At 51.3% G+C, this 19,037-nt stretch overlaps 1 protein-coding gene across 2 annotated transcripts in view; it reads right to left on the bottom strand.

The window, feature by feature from the left end:
* Positions 1-19,037, bottom strand: part of CLCN4 (chloride voltage-gated channel 4) — a 63,990-nt gene that overhangs the window by 11,597 nt on the left and 33,356 nt on the right. For both annotated transcript variants that reach the window (XR_007149010.1, XM_047844406.1), the window contains exons 6-11: positions 17,664-17,786; positions 11,977-12,183; positions 11,768-11,848; positions 10,029-10,574; positions 8,157-8,343; positions 6,276-6,674 (exon numbers count right to left, since the gene is read on the bottom strand). Coding sequence is in view for 1 of the 2 variants with exons in the window: in XM_047844406.1 (XP_047700362.1) it covers positions 6,276-6,674; positions 8,157-8,343; positions 10,029-10,574; positions 11,768-11,848; positions 11,977-12,183; positions 17,664-17,786 (1,543 nt within the window). In the remaining variant the exon portion in view is untranslated. The remainder of the gene's footprint in view (positions 1-6,275; positions 6,675-8,156; positions 8,344-10,028; positions 10,575-11,767; positions 11,849-11,976; positions 12,184-17,663; positions 17,787-19,037) is intronic.

Raw genomic sequence — 19,037 nt, 5'->3', positions numbered from 1 at the left:
CGCACCTTTCTCTCCTCCATCAAGATGGTTCCGGCCGGAGGCACTAAGGTGAGGATACAACGGTCAGCACAGACTCGGGCTCACTTTCACAGACCGACCAAGTCTCTGAAAGGCCCACGTGACAAGAATGCCATCGACCCCAACAGTCAGGTTGACTGGGTCGAGGATGGATCCTTCTCAGGACTGGATCAAGCCACAAACCTCAGTCGAGAACTGAACGCGTGATTCGCTGAACCCCTTGTAAAACCCAATACGACTTCGTGAGCTGTCCAGTCTACTTGTTGAAATGAATACCCACCCTATAGATTTCCTCTGAATCTCCCGATCGGGTTAGAAGCCCTGATTCTAATAGCAGCTAGTTCAGTGATTTCTGGCTCACCAGTACCTTCCCAGTGCCTGGACAATGCCTAGTATCCAGCAGGCACAAAACAGATATCCGCCAAACGCACGCATCACTAAGCGAATGAATGAGTGAGTAGGTCTCCTAAGTAGGTCTCCTAAGTAGGTCTCCTAAGTAGGTCTCCTAAGGGTCCGCCCGCCATGTAGAACCCAGCCCATCCCACGTAGGAGGTGCTGCGAACGAGAATCAAAGGCGTCGGCCGGCGTCCGAGCCGGAGACGTGAGCTGTGCTCCCTGTCACTCCAAGAGTGGCGACTGCCGCTCTCTCCGGAAGGGTCTGTCAGGCCACTCTGGAATTCTGTTATCGGGACTTATCTCAATGCTCAGACTTTGGGGGCGGGGGTGCTCCGGCCACTAACAGAAGAACCAGCAAGAAAGCTTTTTGCGTCGTCCTGCTGGGGGGAGCCATCTACTCCCGGCTCAGATAAGAAATCTTCACCGGTCACCAAGATGCCTACAACAAACTTCACGTTGTGCGCTCACAGGGGGCGCAGCCTGGCTACTGTCACCCCCGTCCTGCCGGCTCCCGGAGCTGTTCCAGTACATGGCGCGTGCACAAGAAATAGTCCCCGTGGGAAAGCTTAAACCAACTTCCCGCCCAGGGGATGATCCTGTGTTACCAAGAGTGTAGCCTCCCAGACCCCAGGGAGCCATGAAGACTCGTGTCGGAAAAAAACAAAACAAAGCAAAACCAAACCAAACACAAAAAGCCCCAGGTTTACATATGTAAAAGACCTAAAAGACAAGAAGGAAATGCACTAAACATTATTAACCGTGGCTTTCCATGGTCTTGAGAAAGTGGGTATCTTTTTTTTCCCCCTCTTACTTCTGATTTCCCCAATATTCTATGAGTATGTATTACTTTTAAAAATAAAAATGTAATAGAGGCATCTGGGCGGCTCAGTCGGTTGAGCATCTGACTTAGGCTCGGGTCATGATCTCACGGTTCGGGAGTTCGAGCCCGGCGTCGTCGGGCTCTGTGCTGACAGCTGGGAGCCTGGAGCCTGCTTTGGATTCTGTGTCTCCCTCTCTCTCTGCCCCTCTCCCCTGCTCGTGCTCTGTCTCTCTCTCAAAAATAAATAAACATTAAAAAAATTTTAATTTTTTTTTCAATGTTTTTTATTTTATTTTTGGGACAGAGAGAGACAGAGCATGAACGGGGGAGGGGCAGAGAGAGAGGGAGACCCAGAATCGGGAGCAGGCTCCAGGCTCCGAGCCGTCAGCCCAGAGCCCGACGCGGGGCTCGAACTCACGGACCGCGAGATCGTGACCTGGCTGAAGTCGGACGCTTAACCGACTGCGCCACCCAGGCGCCCCAACATTAAAAAAATGTTAATAAAAACATAAAAATGTAATAAACTCCATTTTTAGTTGTTTTAAAGACCACTTAAACTGTTAATAAACAAGATTTGTTATATATTCTACCAGAACTAGTGTCAGCGGCCACCGCTCCTGAAAAATGAGGTATGTTTTGTGAGTACTTGCTAAGGCTATTCAACTTGACATTCCATTTTCTAGCAGACAATACCATGACAATGCCAAGTACAGATAAGAGTGCTGGTAAAGTATCATGTGGAATTTAAGATACCAAACAGATGAACATAAGGGAAGGGAAGCAAAAATAATATAAAAACAGGGAGGGGGACAAGACATAAGAGACTTTTATTTTTTACTTTTTTAATGTTTATTTTTGAAAGAGAGAGAGACACACAGAGCACAAGTGGGGGAGGGGCAGAGAGAGAGGCAGACACAGAATCCGAAGCGGGCTCCAGGCTCTGAGCTGTCAGCACAGAGCGCGATGTGGGGCTCGTACCCACAAACTGTGAGATCCTGACCGGAGCCTAAGTCGGACACTTCACTGACTGAGCCACCCCGGCGCCCCCATGAGAGACATTTAAATATAGAGAACACACTGAGGGTTGCTGGAGGGGTTGTGGGTGGGAGGATGGACTAAATGGACGAGGGGCACTGAGGAGACAGCTTGTTGGGATCAGCACTGGGTGTTATACGTTGGGGATGAACCCCTGGATTCTGCTCCTGAACTCATTACTGCACTATATGCTAACTAACTTGGATGTACGTTTAAAAAAAATAAAAAATAGGGTGCTGGCAAAGTAAATTTCACAAACTATGACAGACCAAGAAATTTTAAGACTGGAAATAATCATATGTTCAGTAGGCTATTATCATGGCTCCACGGCAACGGTTCTCAACGGGGAGCAATGCTGCCCCCACCCTTAGGGGACGTTTGGAAAGATCTGGAGACATTTTTGGTCCTCATAACTGGGGGATGGTGTTGCTACTAGCACCCAGTGATGGGAGACCAAGGGTGCTGCTAAACGTCTCTCGGTGCCCAGGACGAGCCCTCACACAAAAGAATGATCCAGCTCCAGATGTCAGTGGTGTTAAGGTTGAGAAGCTCTACTTTAGAGTAACATGTTTTTAGAGAGATAACACTCGACCATCCCGTCCATCAAAAATGCTCCCATATGACAGATGTAATTAACTCGAAAGGTTAAAATGGAAAACTGAAAGCAAGCGGAGTGGTGGCCAGTACAAAGACGGGATTGCAGAAAAACCATCTCGAAGAAAAGGCAGAGGATGTTATGAGAAGTTCCAGTTTGCCGCGGCACGGAGAAGTCCCTCTGTACATGTGTGTTAAGCCCAGCAGAAAGCAGATGATACCGCCGCTCCCCGTGGCCTATCCCAATCATCAACGGCCCTCCCAGGAAGAAACCGCTTTATCCCTAAATAGCCCTTCCAACAGATCTGACACTTTGTTCAGTTCTGGCCGTAGATCCCTTTCTGTAAGCAAGCATCTTCCACATGCTAGAGAATCATCATTAAATCATCCACCAGATGAAAAAAAGGAGCATTCCCTTAACTCTTGCCTGTGACTCCAACTTTCCATCCCTTTAATCATCTTTGCGGCTTCCCGCTGAGTCCTCTCTGAACCCGTCCTCACCTAATTGCAGAATTCAAGACTAGAAGAGTCTGAGCCCTGCTGAGCACAGAAAGAGCCTCATATTTGCAAATGGCACTGAAAGGCAAAGTCCCATTTACTGGGAATTTGAACGAGGGTCAAACGAATCGCTCTTTTAACAAGGACGACGGCTATGGTTCGGCATTCCAGAGATGTTTGGAAATAACAAAACGTTTTCAGCTTCGTGTGAGCAGCTGCTATGATTTTAACAGGATACGTAAGAAAAATCCTCATTTGCCTCAGTTAGCGTTCTTACACAGGCTGTCTGGGAGCTACCTGTCTAGAATCTCTGCTAATTCCCCTGCAAATGAAACTGGCATGAGACAGCCACTAGCGAAATGCTAAAGTCATACTTCTGTCTTCACGAAAGGTCACATAATTCTGCAACTACCGGTCACATATTTCTCCACCCGAGTACAGGGACTCCTCTGTTTCCACAGATCAGGAAAACAGTTTTTCTGATTGCTCAGAGTGAAACACTCCTCGCCTTTCCACAAACCATGTAAACAGCAGCTTCTATACTATTATCGGTCTGATTGAAAGCATACAGGTATTATTTACCCGGCGTGTCGCCTCTTCAGACATTCCAAACATAGCTTCTAAGAGAGCGCTCCGTCGGCAAGCTTAAATTTCTTCTCTAACCGGTTGATGACAATTACTGCTTCCCACTTGATTACGGTAATGGCTTTCAGCGAAATTAGTAAGCTGTCTCTTAGCAGGTGTGCCTGGAGCTACACAATAGGTAATGGGGCCGGTGACATTTATTACTTTAGTTTTTAAATTTCAACCTTTGCTTAAAAGATTTTAGGGACTGAATGGATTTTTAAAGGCTGCTGATTACATTATTTTAAAACAAACCCTACCCTACTTATACAGCTTAAAACAGATGCCGTTATCTATAAGGCAATATTTACGCCCAAAGGCACCTACCTGTTAAGCGACAGGACCTATAATAAAGAGAAGCATCGGGGCGCCTGGGTGGCGCAGTCGGTTAAGCGTCCGACTTCAGCCAGGTCACGATCTCACGGTCCGTGAGTTCGAGCCCCGCGTCGGGCTCTGGGCTGATGGCTCGGAGCCTGGAGCCTGTTTCCGATTCTGTGTCTCCCTCTCTCTCTGCCCCTCCCCCGTTCATGCTCTGTCTCTCTGTCCCAAAAATAAATAAATGTTGAAAAAAAAAAAAAAAAGAGAAGCATCGCTGAGCACGTAAGCACAAATTAAAGGACACGGCTTATCTAAACTTATTTTTATAAAGCCTTTGGCGAAGATACCTTAAAGCTATTTTTTTAACGTTTATTTATTTTTGAGAGAGAGAGAAGACACGCGTGCACGTGGAGGAGAGGCAGAGAGAGAATCCGAAGCAGGCTCTGTGCCCTCAGTGCAGACTCCGATGCGGAACTCGAACTCACGACCCCGAACCCTGAGATCACGACCTGAGCTGAAGTCTGACTTAACCCACAGGGCCACCCAGGCGCTCCTAAAGATATTTTAAAAGCTATTTAACATCACAAAGAGATTTTGGAAACTCAAAAGGAGCCGCAGAGATAGTTAACCAAGGGCAGGGAAAAGCAAACGGTCATCTGGTGGAGGTGTGTTCCCAGTGGGCGTTCCGCAACCCGACCGACTACGCCAGTCCCCCTGGCGAACTTAGGTACGCTGGAAGACAGGGTACGTGGTAAAGTCATCAAGTGTCCACGGGGGCCATGCCTCGGGCCCACCGTGGGCTGCCGGAACCAGGAGCAGATCATGGGAGCAGGCGTGCTGAGCCAGACGGCACTTGTACTGGCCACATGCCACGGGTGGGACCCCAGCCCGAGGGGGCCTCCGAGCTCACTGTCCTCCTTCTTAGGTCTCCACGTGCCTCACACCCAGACCTTTCTCTTGGGAATCCTTCTGCCTCCCGCCCCCCTTTCCGTGCAGGCACCCCTAGGCTGACGTGCCCGCAGGCTTGCTTCTCGGACCCATGGGTCTCTGGCACCGCCTCCCCCCACCCCGACCCCGGTCATCCACGCACTCCTCTCCCAACACGACAGCCTGCCCCTCAGCCCAGCAGAGTTCACCTAGCGCACAGGGAGGAAGAGCACCACGGGGACCTGACCCACGAGGGTCTCGAACTAATGGGACGGGACATAATGCCACCAAGCAAAGTGAAGGGCCTGTGTGGTGCCCGGCGGTGGGGCGGGGGGAGGCGTCTGAGACAAAGAACTCACCACAGAAGTCGGTAAGCCCGCCTGAAAGCCTGTGTCCCAGACCAGCTTGCCCGGGGCCGGGCCGGGCTCTCACACCTCAATCCTCGCCGGCTCTACCTGACAACTCCCTAAAAGAGGCGGCAGCCGCAGCCGGCCACCTAGCAGCAGTGGGCCCCTCGGCTGCGTGCAAACGCGGCGCTCATTTTCCAGCCAAGCACGTCTCTCCCTAGGCGTCGTCCCTGCCAGTAGGACCTGAGGACCAGCAGCATCACCATGAACCAGGAGCTTGGGAGAAATGCGGTGGGGGGGGGGGGGGGGGGAGGAGGGGCCTGGGTGGCTCAGTCGCTCGGGCGTCCGCCCCTCGATTTCGGCTCAGGTCACGCCCACGTCGGGCTCTGTGCTGAGCGTGGGGCCTGCCTGGGATCCTCACTCTCTCTCTCTCCCTCTGCCCCTCTCCCCCGATCGCACACACTCTCTCTCTCTCTCAAATTAAAAAAATATATACGCAGAGCCTTGGGCCCACCCGAAATCTACTGAATCGGAATCTGCATTTCCACCAGATGCCCAGGGGATGTGAAGGCGAAATGCGCAGAGCCCCTGGCTTCGAGCCCTCTGGCCTCTGCACTCTACCTCCTTTGAGAATTCAGGGGCTACAGAGGCTACCGTTCCCCTCTGAGTACATCACGAGCTCCCCTCTCTTTACTCACTTATTGCAAGAATCAGCTCCCTCCTCTGGGCAAATCCGATGAGGCGCTCGGAGTCCCTGGAGACCACCACCGGGAAGCCGTTGTAGTCGGTCTCCTTGATGAGCGTCTCCACGTCCTCCACGGTCATGCTGTCCTGGGTGAGCACGGACAGAGGTGGCTCTCCGCGCCGTGGCCGCATGACGTCAGTGGCCAGCGTGCGATGGGTGAACTCATCCTTCACGTCCAGAAACGGGTACCCGTTTAAGTGGATATGAGCCTCGTAGATGCCTTCTTTCCCAAAGGCATCGGCCACCCACTTGCTGGTCACGGCTGCCGCCATCAAGGGCACAATGTACTCTAGGCCACCCGTTAATTCAAACATGATGACCACCAACGACACCGTCATCCTGGTAACCCCGCCTGCAACCGAAGAGAGGAGTACAGTTCTGAAAGCCCATCTCCGGGCCCTCACGAGGGCATGAACTATGGAAATGGACAAGCTGGCTATAAATGCTCCTGACACCTATTCTGAAGAGACGGTCGTCCAGGTTGCCCATGGCGGGCCTCTGCAACGGAGGCCAGGCTGTCAAATGCGGCCTTCCCTCCGGGAGCCGTAAGTCACTTCTGACGGCGGGGGGGGGGGACTTTTCTTCGGTGAGGGACAACAGGGTTGTCTGTCTACCCAAGACCACGTGCCTGGCTCTTTGGGAAGGGGATCCTATGTGGGCTATGCAGGTTTCTGACACAGCAAATGTGGCTCTCTTCCAGAACCGCACGAGCTAGAAAATTGTAGAGATTCGTAGGAGCTGCAGACAGGAGAGGGACCCAACTCTGTGTCCCTCGGTATTTAAAAGGAGACTCCATACCAACTCCTACTAATCACCCAATGAGCTTCCACTGGGCTTTCTCGAGCTCAGCACTAGGAACACTTGGGGCTGGATCTTTCTTTGATGTGGGGGCTGCACTGTGTACTCTGGAATGTTTAGCAGCATCCCTGGCCACCGCCCACTAGATGCTAGTAGCACCGCCCCCGTAGTGTGACAACCGGAAAGGACTCCTCCGTTGTCCAGTGCTCCCGAGAGGCACAGGTGCCCCCAGGTGAAAACCACTCTTCTAGATGGTACAGCTGCCAGATGGAGACTCCATCACCCTGGGCCCTGCATGACGGAGTGGAGAAAAGCCCTCTAATAAGTCACATCACACACACACTCACAACACACACACACACACACACACACACACACACACACACACACACAGAGTTGATTCTCACTGTTCGTGGTGGCTATGATCTATAAAGTTGCCACGAACACTGTATGAGCAAACACTCAATCACTGCCCTACGGGAAACGTAAGGTTTCTGCGAGTTTCTGGTCACAACATTTTTGTGAACCAATCAACACCGAACCTTATTTTATGTGCATTCCTGTTTAAAGACACCTTATCTAGGTCGTGTAGATGACTCGTTAACATTGAACTCACAGCCAAGAGCACCGTAACTCGTGGCCGAAGGGAGTTCTCCACACCCCTATTTTCTCTGCAAGCCACGTCCCAGCCTTCCTGTGCTTCGGGTCACCAGACAGCACTGTGGCTGGAGGCCATTTAAAACAGCAGAATCATTAACCGAAAGCATAAAAACGCCAAAACATGGCACTAAATAGACCACGGAGAGGAAAGGATACTCGTGCACAGTATACAAGAGTCGACTGCACATCACGAGTGAGATACACGCCTTGGTGCGCTAAGCCAAGGAGATTTAGGGCTTTCCTTGTGACGGCAACGCGAGCTTGCCTATCCGAGAATGCCAGCACTCGAGTCCCCTGCCTTCCTTCTCGCCGGTGCCCGGAGCCACAGCAGCCCGTGCGCTCCGTGCAGCCCGCACCATCCCCCCGGGGGCTGTACCTAGGCAGGCGGCGGCTCCCACCATTGCGTAAAGTCCGGGGGTGACGCAGTCCGCTCCGGGCCTGCACCAGTTCCTGAAGACGATCCAGTCGTGGTGATGGTAAGCCAGCTGCTCCACGCCGATTCCCACCATCCTGCCCGCCATGGCGCCCACAGCCATGCTGGGGATGAAGAGACCCGACGGGATCTCCGGGGGAGGGGGGGACACAGGGAAAAGAAGCATGAGTGGAGGAGTCCGCGTGTCCACACCCCACTCCCACTGAGCGCTCCCCCCCTCAGCAAGCCTGCATTTTGCCTCAGTCTTCAGAGGAGGTGCAACGCTTCCCAACAGGGGTCAGCTGGCAAAAGGCGGGACGAGTGATTTCACCCGCTGAGTCAGGCCCAGCTACTGCGACTTGGACAGGACGCACTTTTACACTTGCGTCTCCTCTCCCTGGGAAGCGGGCCTGGTTCCCCCGCTGCGCATTCAAGAATGACAAGCCCCGCTGCAGATGACATTCAAAGTGAGCATCGGCCACTTGAGATACTCCCCACTCTCTCTCTCTCCTTGCACGCCATTCAGATTAGCTTTTGAAATGAAATGTCAAGCCCCAGCGTGAGAATGGAAAAGAAGGGCGCGCGGCCATTCACAGGTCACACAAAGCAGCTCGGAGCAGCTGCCCTGCGCCTTGCGAAGCTTTTCACGGGCCGAGCCAGGTGAAAGGCAGCAAAGAAACAGACTACGTAAACTGGCAGTAAACTGGGAGATGTCGGTGGTAGCCTGCTTCACGTTTTGCCGTGTGGAAATGCGTTTTATCGCGTGATCAGACGCACGCAACAGAACACGCCTGACTCTCCGTGTTCGCGGAGACGTCGCGTGCTTGGCAATCCCGACCGAGAGTCGCCTTGATGCTCCCTCCCACACACCAGGTAAGTCTGGATCCTCGAGTACGATTTCTAGAGTTTGGGATGTTCCTGAAGAAACTTCCTTTCTGAGCTGCCCCCGATCCCTAGGCATTTAACTCCCCGTAACTGCCAAGGAGACTTCTCCCAGCAGGCACCGGAAGAGGCCGCAAACGTCTTTCTCAGACACGCAAATAATCCATTTGCTAGGAGACGATGCGTCAGAGAGAGTTGGCCGTTTAATAAAGCCCACCCATCCTTGTTCTTAAGGCAAAAATTCAGGTTCGCATTTGACCATTACACACTAAAGTACCCAGTTTCTTAGACTTTGTAAAAAGAAACAAATCCTAAAAGTCCCACACAGAAAGCAACAGTAATGAACACTACAGGGGCTCTGCAGGGTTCAAAACGTTTGGCTTCTGGTCCTGAATGCTCATGACACAAGCGTGCGTTTTGTGAAAATTCCTCGAGCTGTCCACATCTCCGTATGAACGACATACTCTGAGCCTTAGCTCCTTCACTTGTAAAGGGATGAAAATCTCTATTTCACAGGCTGGCTTATCAAAAGCATTGCTTCTTATGGATTAAAAGAATGTCAAGTGCCCGGCACGAGAGAACGGTCGCTAAAGGTCGGTTCCCCTTTCCCTTCCCATCACGATTTTATTTTTTTGGTTTTTTTCTGAAGTTTATTTATGTACTTTGAGAGAGAGAGAGTACGAGAGGGCACGCACCAGTGGGGGAGAGGCAGAGAGAGAGAGAGAGAGAGAGAGAGAGAGAGGGAGAGGGAGGATCCCAAGCAGGCTCTGCGCCGTCAGTGTGGAGCTCGAACTCAGGAACGGTGAGATCGTGACCTGAGCCACAGTCCAGAGTTGGACCCTTAACCGACTGAGCCCCCCAGGCGCCCCCAGCCTGAGTTCATTTTGGCGAGCAGGGCGCTATCCCCAGAAGAACAGGAGGTGCCCCCACATCTTCCTTCCCCCGTTCACTCACCTTCATGCCGAAGGTAAAGATGGTAATGACGATTTTGAAGACCAGTGCCAGGGCCAGCTGCCACATGGCTGTGTAAACCCCCACCCCGGCCGGCCGGTCCGGGATGTCGTCCACGGGCCGCGTCATGTTCGGGTCGTTGATGTAGTCACACAGCTGGGAGGACTCGAGGGCCCCGCAGTCATTGAACAGCTCGGAAATGAGCTCGCTCGTGCTCCGGCGCGTGTACGGGTTCGGGTAGGCGATGATGGCGGTGACGGCGGTCACCACGATGACCTCCAGCACCGGGTACTTGCCCAGCTTGGTGGTCTTGCGCCTCCTGCACCAGGCGATGTTGCCGCGGATGAAGAGCGTTCCCCACAAGCCCCCAAAGACCCCGAGCAGGATGAAGGGGAAGAGCTCGGCCATGTACCAGGGCGTGTGATACTCCACGTAAAAGAGAACAAGGCGGCTGTTCCCAAAGGGATTGATGGATCGCAGCGTGAAGGCCGCCACCAGGGCCGCAAAAAAGGACCTCCACAAGGTCTTCAGGGGAAAGTAGTAACTGACCTGGGACGGACAAGCAGAAAGTTAGAGACCGGCTGAAGAAAGGGCTGCGCAAAGCCCCAGCCTCCGACCCGCAGCCACCCGCTGGCGCTTAGTGTCACGGTCACACCCAGACCAAAGATGGGCAGTACTCGCTTCCTCAAAGTAGGTTCAATTAGGACCAAGATGCATCAACGGAGGTATTTAAAGGACTGTGTGTCTAAAGTGGAATCGATGCTGGTCACGATGTGTTTGAGCTATTTTTCACGAGGAACGGAAATATTTCATTATATTTCTGTTTATGTACCAAGACCCTCCTGAAGGCACATAAAGCCCCGGATTTGACTCTACAGACAACAGAACAGGTCGACGGTTGGAAAACCCTGGCCCAGCAAATGTACTTGTAGGACACAGGAGTTAAGAATGGTTTTTACATTTTTGGGGCGCCTGGGTGGCGCAGTCGGTTAAGCGTCCGACTTCAGCCAGGTCACGATCTCGCGGTCCGTGAGTTCGAGCCCCGCGTCAGGCTCTGGGCTGATGGCTCAGAGCCTGGAGCCTGTTTCCGATTCTGTGTCTCCCTCTCTCTCTGCCCCTCCCCCGTTCATGCTCTGTCTCTCTCTGTCCCCAAAATAAATAAACGTTGAAAAAAGAATGGTTTTTACATTTTTAAATGCTTGCGGGGGTTGGGGGGGTGGGGAGGGGGGAGAACCATCTTGTGATATCTGAAATATTCAAAAGGAAAATCAATATTTTGTGACACGTGAAAATCATGTAAAATCCACACTCCGGCATCCATAAGGCAAGTTTTACTGGAAGGCGGCCATGCCCATTCACGTGAGTGCTGTCTGTCCGCTACAATGACAAAGCTGACAGGTTCCAGCCGGGACTGTAAGACCCCCCAAAGCCTAGAATAGTCACTCTCTGGCCCTTTGCACAGAACATTGGCTGACCCCTGGAATAGATCCATTCGGCTTGCCACAACCAGAAATGCCCCACTAGGTTGGCTATGAGAAAGACTGCCAACTTCAAACAAACAAAAAAAAATTACACCGGCAATTTCTGAAATTAATACTCGAAAACAGGTATTTAACGGCAAGAACTGGGGCTTCTTAATGAGCTGCGGTCAATACCCCTTGGAACACAGCCCTGAGAGCCTACTGCCGTGCCGGCCCTCCGCGCCCCTGACCTCTCAGGCCACAAATCCCGCCCCGTCTCACCTCCTCGAGGCTGAAAAGCACACCTCCTATTGGAGCCCCAAAGGCAACGGAAACTCCAGCAGCGGCGGCAGCCGAGAGCACCTGTAAGGCAAAGAGCACCACATAGGCCCCGAGACCTGTCGTGCAAACACGCGTGCGCAGGGGACACGGGGCCAGGACCTCCGGAAGAGGCTGTCACCGTGGACGGGGGTCGGGGGGAGCCTGCTCACCTCGCGCCTCTTGCCCTCGTTCTTGCTGTACTTGGAGAAGAGGCTGCTGAAGAAGTTGCCACAGCAACAGGCCACGTGCACCAGCGGCCCTTCTTTCCCGAGGCTCAGGCCCGAGGACACCACCAGCACCAGGGTGACAGTCTTGATCAGCAGGGTCCACTTCCCCAAGTAGCCCCTGATGATGAAGCCGCTCAAAATGGTCTTTATCTGAAACAGAGCACAGAGAACGAGGTGGAATGAGCCGCTTCAATGCCACAGCGAGGAAAGTGACAAGTCCCCCCTGCCCCCCCCCCAGATTCACGCAATCATACCGAGGACAGGCTACTTTCGTTCTGGATTTGGCTAGGATTTCATATTAACAGAATTTGTAATAGCATATAATTTTTTTTATTAATGAGAACTTGAAACCATTCAATGCGTAACAAATCTGGAGACTTTCTAAAGTAATAAGAGACCATAATGAGAACTGAAGGAGCAATTATCAGGGTCTCATTTTCTTTACGCCATTTTAACCCTGTTCACGTTATCCTCCGTTGTGTTGAAGAGAGACGTGTAGCTATCGATTTTAACTCTTAATCTTTTATCTCTTTTTTTTTTTTCAACGTTTATTTATTTTTGGGACAGAGAGAGACAGAGCATGAACGGGGGAGGGGCAGAGAGAGAGGGAGACACAGAATCGGAAACAGGCTCCAGGCTCTGAGCCATCAGCCCAGAGCCCGACGCGGGGCTCGAACTCCCAGACCGTGAGATCGTGACCTGGCTGAAGTCGGACGCTCAACCGACTGCGCCACCCAGGCGCCCACTCTTAATCTTTTATTATTGAGGGACGTCCAAGATAAAGAGACAGAAAGCTGGCTAACTGTGTGACAAAGCAAACAGAACAAAATGGCAACTGGACCATAGGTCGGGGTCTACAAACTGCGGCCCATTGGCTACATCCAGCACACTGCCCATTTTTGTATGACCCACGAACTCAGAGTGCTTTAACATTTTTAAATGGAATGTGTAAACCAGACTACTAACCTTTTACTGACAACCGTTGCTAGATTTTCCCTCTCGGTTCACAAAGCCTAAAATATGGATCCCCTGCCCTTTTGCTGAAAAAGTCTGCTAACCCCTGCAGCAGGCCAGGGGCATGGGGGTTTACCGCCCAATTATTTCAACTTTTCTGAATGTTTGGAAATATTCTTAATACGATGTCAGAAAAAGATGATGCTCAACATCCTAATAACGCGTCTCCAGGGGACGTAATGGTGACTGCATTCAGAGTGACTCCTTGCCTTCCATAGAATCCTGCCCCCTCCTACTGAAAAGGACTCTGGGACTACAGGTAGAGTCATCTTGCTCCTTTTTCAGATCTACCGCATTTTAAAAGGCCAAATAAAAGCCAAATAATGGCTTTCCTGCTAAAGGTGCGGTTTGCCTTACGCTTTTAGAATTCAACTGGGTGCCAACCTCAGTGATTAATTTCATATATTGGAGTCCTCCTCACCCCAAATCCCTATTCTTTGGATCCAGAAGCATCACCAATGGGTAAGTGATTTTTTACCTTCAACTTCTACAACTGGCTGAAATGGAGTGAATGTTTACTGTCTGAGTTGGCAATTCACAAGCCTGCAATAAGTGAGTCAGCCAAGGACATCCATGGTCAATTTCTGTTTTTCCCATCGCATAAATACATAACGGGACAATGTTATCTCTTGTCAGTGTCAGGATATTGGCATATCTTCCAAGTGCCTCCTGGTGGACATTGCTGTGCCAAGAAATTAATTTCTCAAATAGCTATTACAGTCCTTCTTGAGCTTGGCGCTCGAAACCAGTGAGGACCGGCTCTCCCCCTGGAGATTTGATGCAGTTGGTCTGCGGTGTATTCTGGCCCTGGGGATTTTTACAGCCTCCCCGGGTGATTCAAAAATGCAGCCCATTTCTCTGTATTCAAGGGACGGTCCCCAAACATTCTCTGGCACCACGTCACCTTTGGCGATGGGGGGGGGGGGTGTGAAGTGAGCTAATCCTCAAAATTTTAAAGGTGGACGAATGGAACACTTAATTCACGGAGACAGACCGAGCGAGCGAGCGTGCAAGCACGCACCCGAAAAAGCACAAGTGGGGTGTTCTGACGATACCATCAGACAGTGTTTCTTGAACTAGCCTTTCACTAATGGCAGACGGACTAGCGGTGGTTAAGGTGGTCTTTAACTAGTGGTGGTCGGCCTGTGTGAGCCCGCGCCCAGGGGATCCCAGATCCCTTTATTTAAGGGATGTTTTATTATGCCTGCCGCAGTCCTGCCCTTTTGTGTTGCCTCGAATAAAATTATCTATAATTTTTTGTCAGTTAGTTAATGTCGATTTGGACCCTAGGGTACAGTTTAAGAGCGTAACACCATTTAGAAAATTACAAGCATCTAAATTACCTGAGCCTCCGCCAGCCGTGACATGCGGTGAATTGAACAATGTAATAGGTGTTTTGTAATTCTCTAAAATGATTTTATAAAATTGTCACGATCAAATTAGGAACTAAAGAAAGCAAATTCATTCCCAGTAAATGCCAAAAGGTAATCACTTGCTTAATATGAATTAAGAGAGACCGAATCCAGTGGGGCTTTAACGAGATGTACTGCGGTGGTTCTGGGACTTGCCGGTGTTGACTGTAAAACCTTTCTGGTAAATGAACGTTGGTGTGCGCATTCGCGTTTTGCAATGGGCTGAAACATCAATTCAAAGCAACTTTTTTTTTTTGGGGGGGGCGGGGACAGAGAGAGACAGAGCATGAACGGGGGAGGGGCAGAGAGAGAGGGAGACACAGAATCGGAAACAGGCTCCAGGCTCCGAGCCATCAGCCCAGAGCCCGACGCGGAGCTCGAACTCACGGACCGCGAGATCGTGACCTGACTGAAGTCGGACATTTAACCGACTGCGCCACCCAGGCGCCCCAATTCAAAGCAACTTTTAAAAGGACGTGATTTCTTCCGGAGTCAACGGTGGTTCTACGGACAAAGCAGGCAGAGAAGGAGGGACACGGGAACCCCAAGAACTAGTCTGCACTTTTCAATGTGCCTTATACAAGAGCACGTGTTACACAAAATAAATGTTCTCTACATTTGCATTGCAAAAAAGGTTTCCAAAGGAATGTCCATTCTGAGCAGTTAGCCTCTTTGCTAAAATGAGGGCGTGCGGCCTTGTATCTCACTGTGAGTGAAGTCAGTTTATGTAGTCACTTGGGTCTTGACTAGGAGGTTCTTTTCCAGCATGAATCATTCACATTTCCTGTCTCCTCTGCCCCTTTCCTCCAAGAGCTGGAGTAGGTACTGCACCCCGAGGTTAGCAATTTCAAGCCCTAGTGTGGTAACAGTGAAAATTTTGCTACTACTGAGTCATGGTGACCGAAACTTCATTAGACAGCCGCCCTTGGCTTCGTGGTACTTTCAAAGATCATTGTGAGCTCTTTCATAAATTGAGAAACCAATCTGTTACATGTTACATATGACTCAAAAGCATATTAATAAAACAAGCACCCACGCACCCGCATTTCAGATAGAAGAATGGGTACCCAGGAAAGCCCCGTGTTTGTTTCCTCGGTGGAACCTTCCTCCTTCCCGAGCCCAATCGATCGTTTCCTTGCCTTCCTTTATACCATCCGCGTACGTGTGTCACTAAACAGGGTGCGGCTCCGTTGTGGCCGTTTGCGGACTTTGCAGAGATAGAATCACACTTCAGATATACTACTGCCCCTTTCTTCACTCGACACTGCCTTTCTGCGTTGCATCCACACCAGCGTGTGCCTTGCACGTCTGCCACATAGGAAACGTGATGCCCGACTCAGGACTTAACTCCTTTCCGGTTCAGCTGTCACAAATAGATGCCCGCTCTGGACAAGACCAAGTGCAGGCGGCCCCTCACAGACAGAGCTCACCTCCAAGCCCCCTGTCTGTCTACAAGTTCGCAAGCTGAGCCATGTGTCCCCGGTTGTTGCCGCCTGAAATTTTCCAATTCCCCGTTGGCCACCTGCTCATTTTGGAAAGGCGACTCGGGTCAAAAAAAAAAAAAACAAAAACCAAAAAAAAAACAGCCTACCATCGGGCAGTGGGATCATAAAACTGAGAGGCCAACACCAGTCTGCTCTTTCTGTCATCTGGGGTGCGTCAGCTCTTAGACACCAAATACAACACAGTCGGTTCGGTCACAGCGCTTGTTTTGAAAACACAAATTTGTTCCAACGTGACTCATGCATTAGGGAAGAACTTGAGCATAATGCAAATTTCGCGTCTGCTTATGCACAACTTCAGCTGGGAGAAACGCGGCGGGAGCGCACAAAACACACGCGGCACGTGCCTCCAACGTCTACCAGGTCACACGCTCAGTGGCGAGTACAGATTTCTTAACCATTTAACACGTGTAAGCCGGGCTACTGTTTCGACTGGCTTTCTGTCTTTTCCATACGTGTCGCTGACGGAGTTTCTGCGTGTTGTGCTCCTGGAGCCATCTTCCCCACGAGCGCTGTGGTTTCTCTTGTGCGATTCCGCACGGCCCCGTGAGCTGTAGGGGCGCCCGGGTCGCGCTGCAGCACGACGGGATTGCCTTTCAGGTTCCTGCGGTAACGTGTTAATACAAACCGTCAAAAAGTCAACATGACGCATCAGGTCTTTTTCTTCTCTCTCTCTTTCCCGCAACGGGACGATGTCGCGCTTTTCTTTCGGCAGTCTCTCAATTACTCCAGCCCTCTCCGTGAACCGCCCGCAACAGCGGCAGTGCTGGCAAATACCAGCAAAGAATGTGGGCGCAGGGGAGCAGGGACCAACGTGGGGCCGTTGCCATCATCGGTCACATCTTTAAACTCACCGTCCCCACCACCTAGGGGCGTTGCCGAAGCACCAGCCTGAAGGAAAACGGAACTGCTTCGATGGTAGTGATAACATAAGAACTGGTGAACTTATTTCTGGCCAAAATTTTCAGCATCTGGGCTTTTGGGGAATTAGCCCGACTCTCATTATTCTAGCCAGCAGATCCTCCTAGGTGGGAAGTTTAATCTCAAGCATCCCTCCTGATCGATGAGGTCACTTCCCTTACACTTTGGTTACGCGAAAATGCAAAAAGACGTTAAGAACTCTGAGCCCACAAGGGTGCGTTCACAGTGCATGCGCTGAATGTGGACTTAAGCTTTTTAAGGATCGCTATTACCGTGTCACCAGAAGAGCAAAACAGGGCAAGGGAGTTGACCCACAAGAGAGTTGACTCATCAGTGAACTTTCTGGGTAACAAACGTCCATCGCTGTCTTTGCTCACATTACGTCACAGGTGCACTTACAAGTTTCTGAAGTGCCACACTTATGTATGTGGTTAATTAACTCCCATTCCACAGGCCGTGAGAGTTATGCCTGGCTTGCAAAGACAAGAATTTAATCATCTGAGAAGCAATGGAGCATAAATCCTGAATATAGAGCATAAATCCCTAAGCCAGACAGCTGGGTTCAACTTGCTGCTAAGCAGCTTCGTGACCTCAGGCAAGTTACTTAACCTCTCTGTGCTTCAGTTTCTTTAACTCTCAAGGGCAAAATAGCAGACCTTCCCTCCTCGTCTCACCGTAAGGACTAAACGAGTTAACAGAGATCACGTGCTTGGCACCTAGGTGCTACATAAGTGTTTGCTAGGCTTATTATCGGCACAGAAGAAATCCAGCCGGCACTCACCTCTGGTATACCCGAGCCACAGGCGTATGGCGCAAAGACGCGCACCAGGGAGACGGCCAAGAACGCAAACAGCAATGCCCACAGGATGTACATTAGGTAATTCAGAATGTAAGCACTGGCGCCCTAGACGACAGACACAAAACAAGAAAGAAAGATGAGCTGTCACCAACCAGAGCGCCGCGCCCGCCCGCCCCCTCCGTGCAGAGGGCACAGCGGGAGCTTTGAAGGCATCGGCCAGCTTCCCATCCGGTCCCGTGTCAACAAAAAGGCCAGCGTTGGTTTTATCAGCTATTGCCATTGCTACGGCAGGTACACACAAACACCGCACCGGGCGTTCGTCCAGGAGCTGTGCCCACACACCTTCCGCGGGGCGAAACCCTCAGCACTCGGGGAACCGCCAAGGTCACGGGGCCTTCCCCCTCGCCCGCCGCGGGTAGGGGAAGGCGGGACGCCCAGAAGTCTGCCCTGGCGACCCCGGAGGCTCTGTCCGATGTTGCAGGATGCAGCCACCCGGCTGTGGTCCCCTGACCCGCAGCATCCACATCACCTGAGCCCGCGTGCGGGATGCAGGTTCTCGGGCCGCACCCCGGGGCTGCCGAGTCACACGCACCCGAGGTGGGGCCCAGCAAAGTGCGCCGCGACACGCTCTCCAGGCGCTTTTAGAGGGAAAAATACATGTTCATCTCCTTCAGAATAACTCCTTGAACCATTTATTCCAAATTATCTGATGAATGAAGGCTGGCTTTCTGAACCAAACACACGGTCTGGGGTCTTTGATGCTGAGGACCTGGTTGGCCGGGTGGAGACATTTCTCTCGGCCTCAGCTTCTTGCCACCATCTGGATCACTCAAGTGAGGGGCGAAGGAAAGCGAGGTCACCTAGGAGTCAGGCCACGGATACGGCCGCATGTGCGCCTATTAAATGCAAAACCACGTTCCAGGAGACCGTTCTGGCCTTTACAATCCCATATATTCACACCCGAGGCAAGAGAAATCGGACCGAAGAATACATTTCACCCACTTAAAAATGTGCTTTTTTGAGACCAAAAATAACTTCTCACTCTTGGTAACAGTCATTCTTTGAATCAAAGCATAAATCTTAGAAACGGATGAAAAGATAGACGGCCATATTTCCCAAAAAAAACCCATATTGCAAGGAGGAGAGAAGAAATAAAATACGGTGTCCAGCCAATATCGCCTGCCCACTCCCATCAACCCAAGGAGAGAATTTATTTTTGGACGTCATGGAGAGCACTGAGAACGTGTGAGATTTCAAGATCCCTGTCTACCTCTCAGATTGGAAGGAATTAATTTTCAATTCCGCTGAGAAGGAGGTTTAGCAAAATGGCCAAGTGCATTCCACATCGCTTCAGCT

The sequence above is a fragment of the Prionailurus viverrinus genome, chromosome X, assembly GCF_022837055.1.
Source record: "Prionailurus viverrinus isolate Anna chromosome X, UM_Priviv_1.0, whole genome shotgun sequence".
Classification (NCBI taxonomy): domain Eukaryota; kingdom Metazoa; phylum Chordata; class Mammalia; order Carnivora; family Felidae; genus Prionailurus; species Prionailurus viverrinus.
Note: the sequence above shows the minus strand (reverse complement) of the source record. Positions and strands in the feature narration are given on the sequence as shown.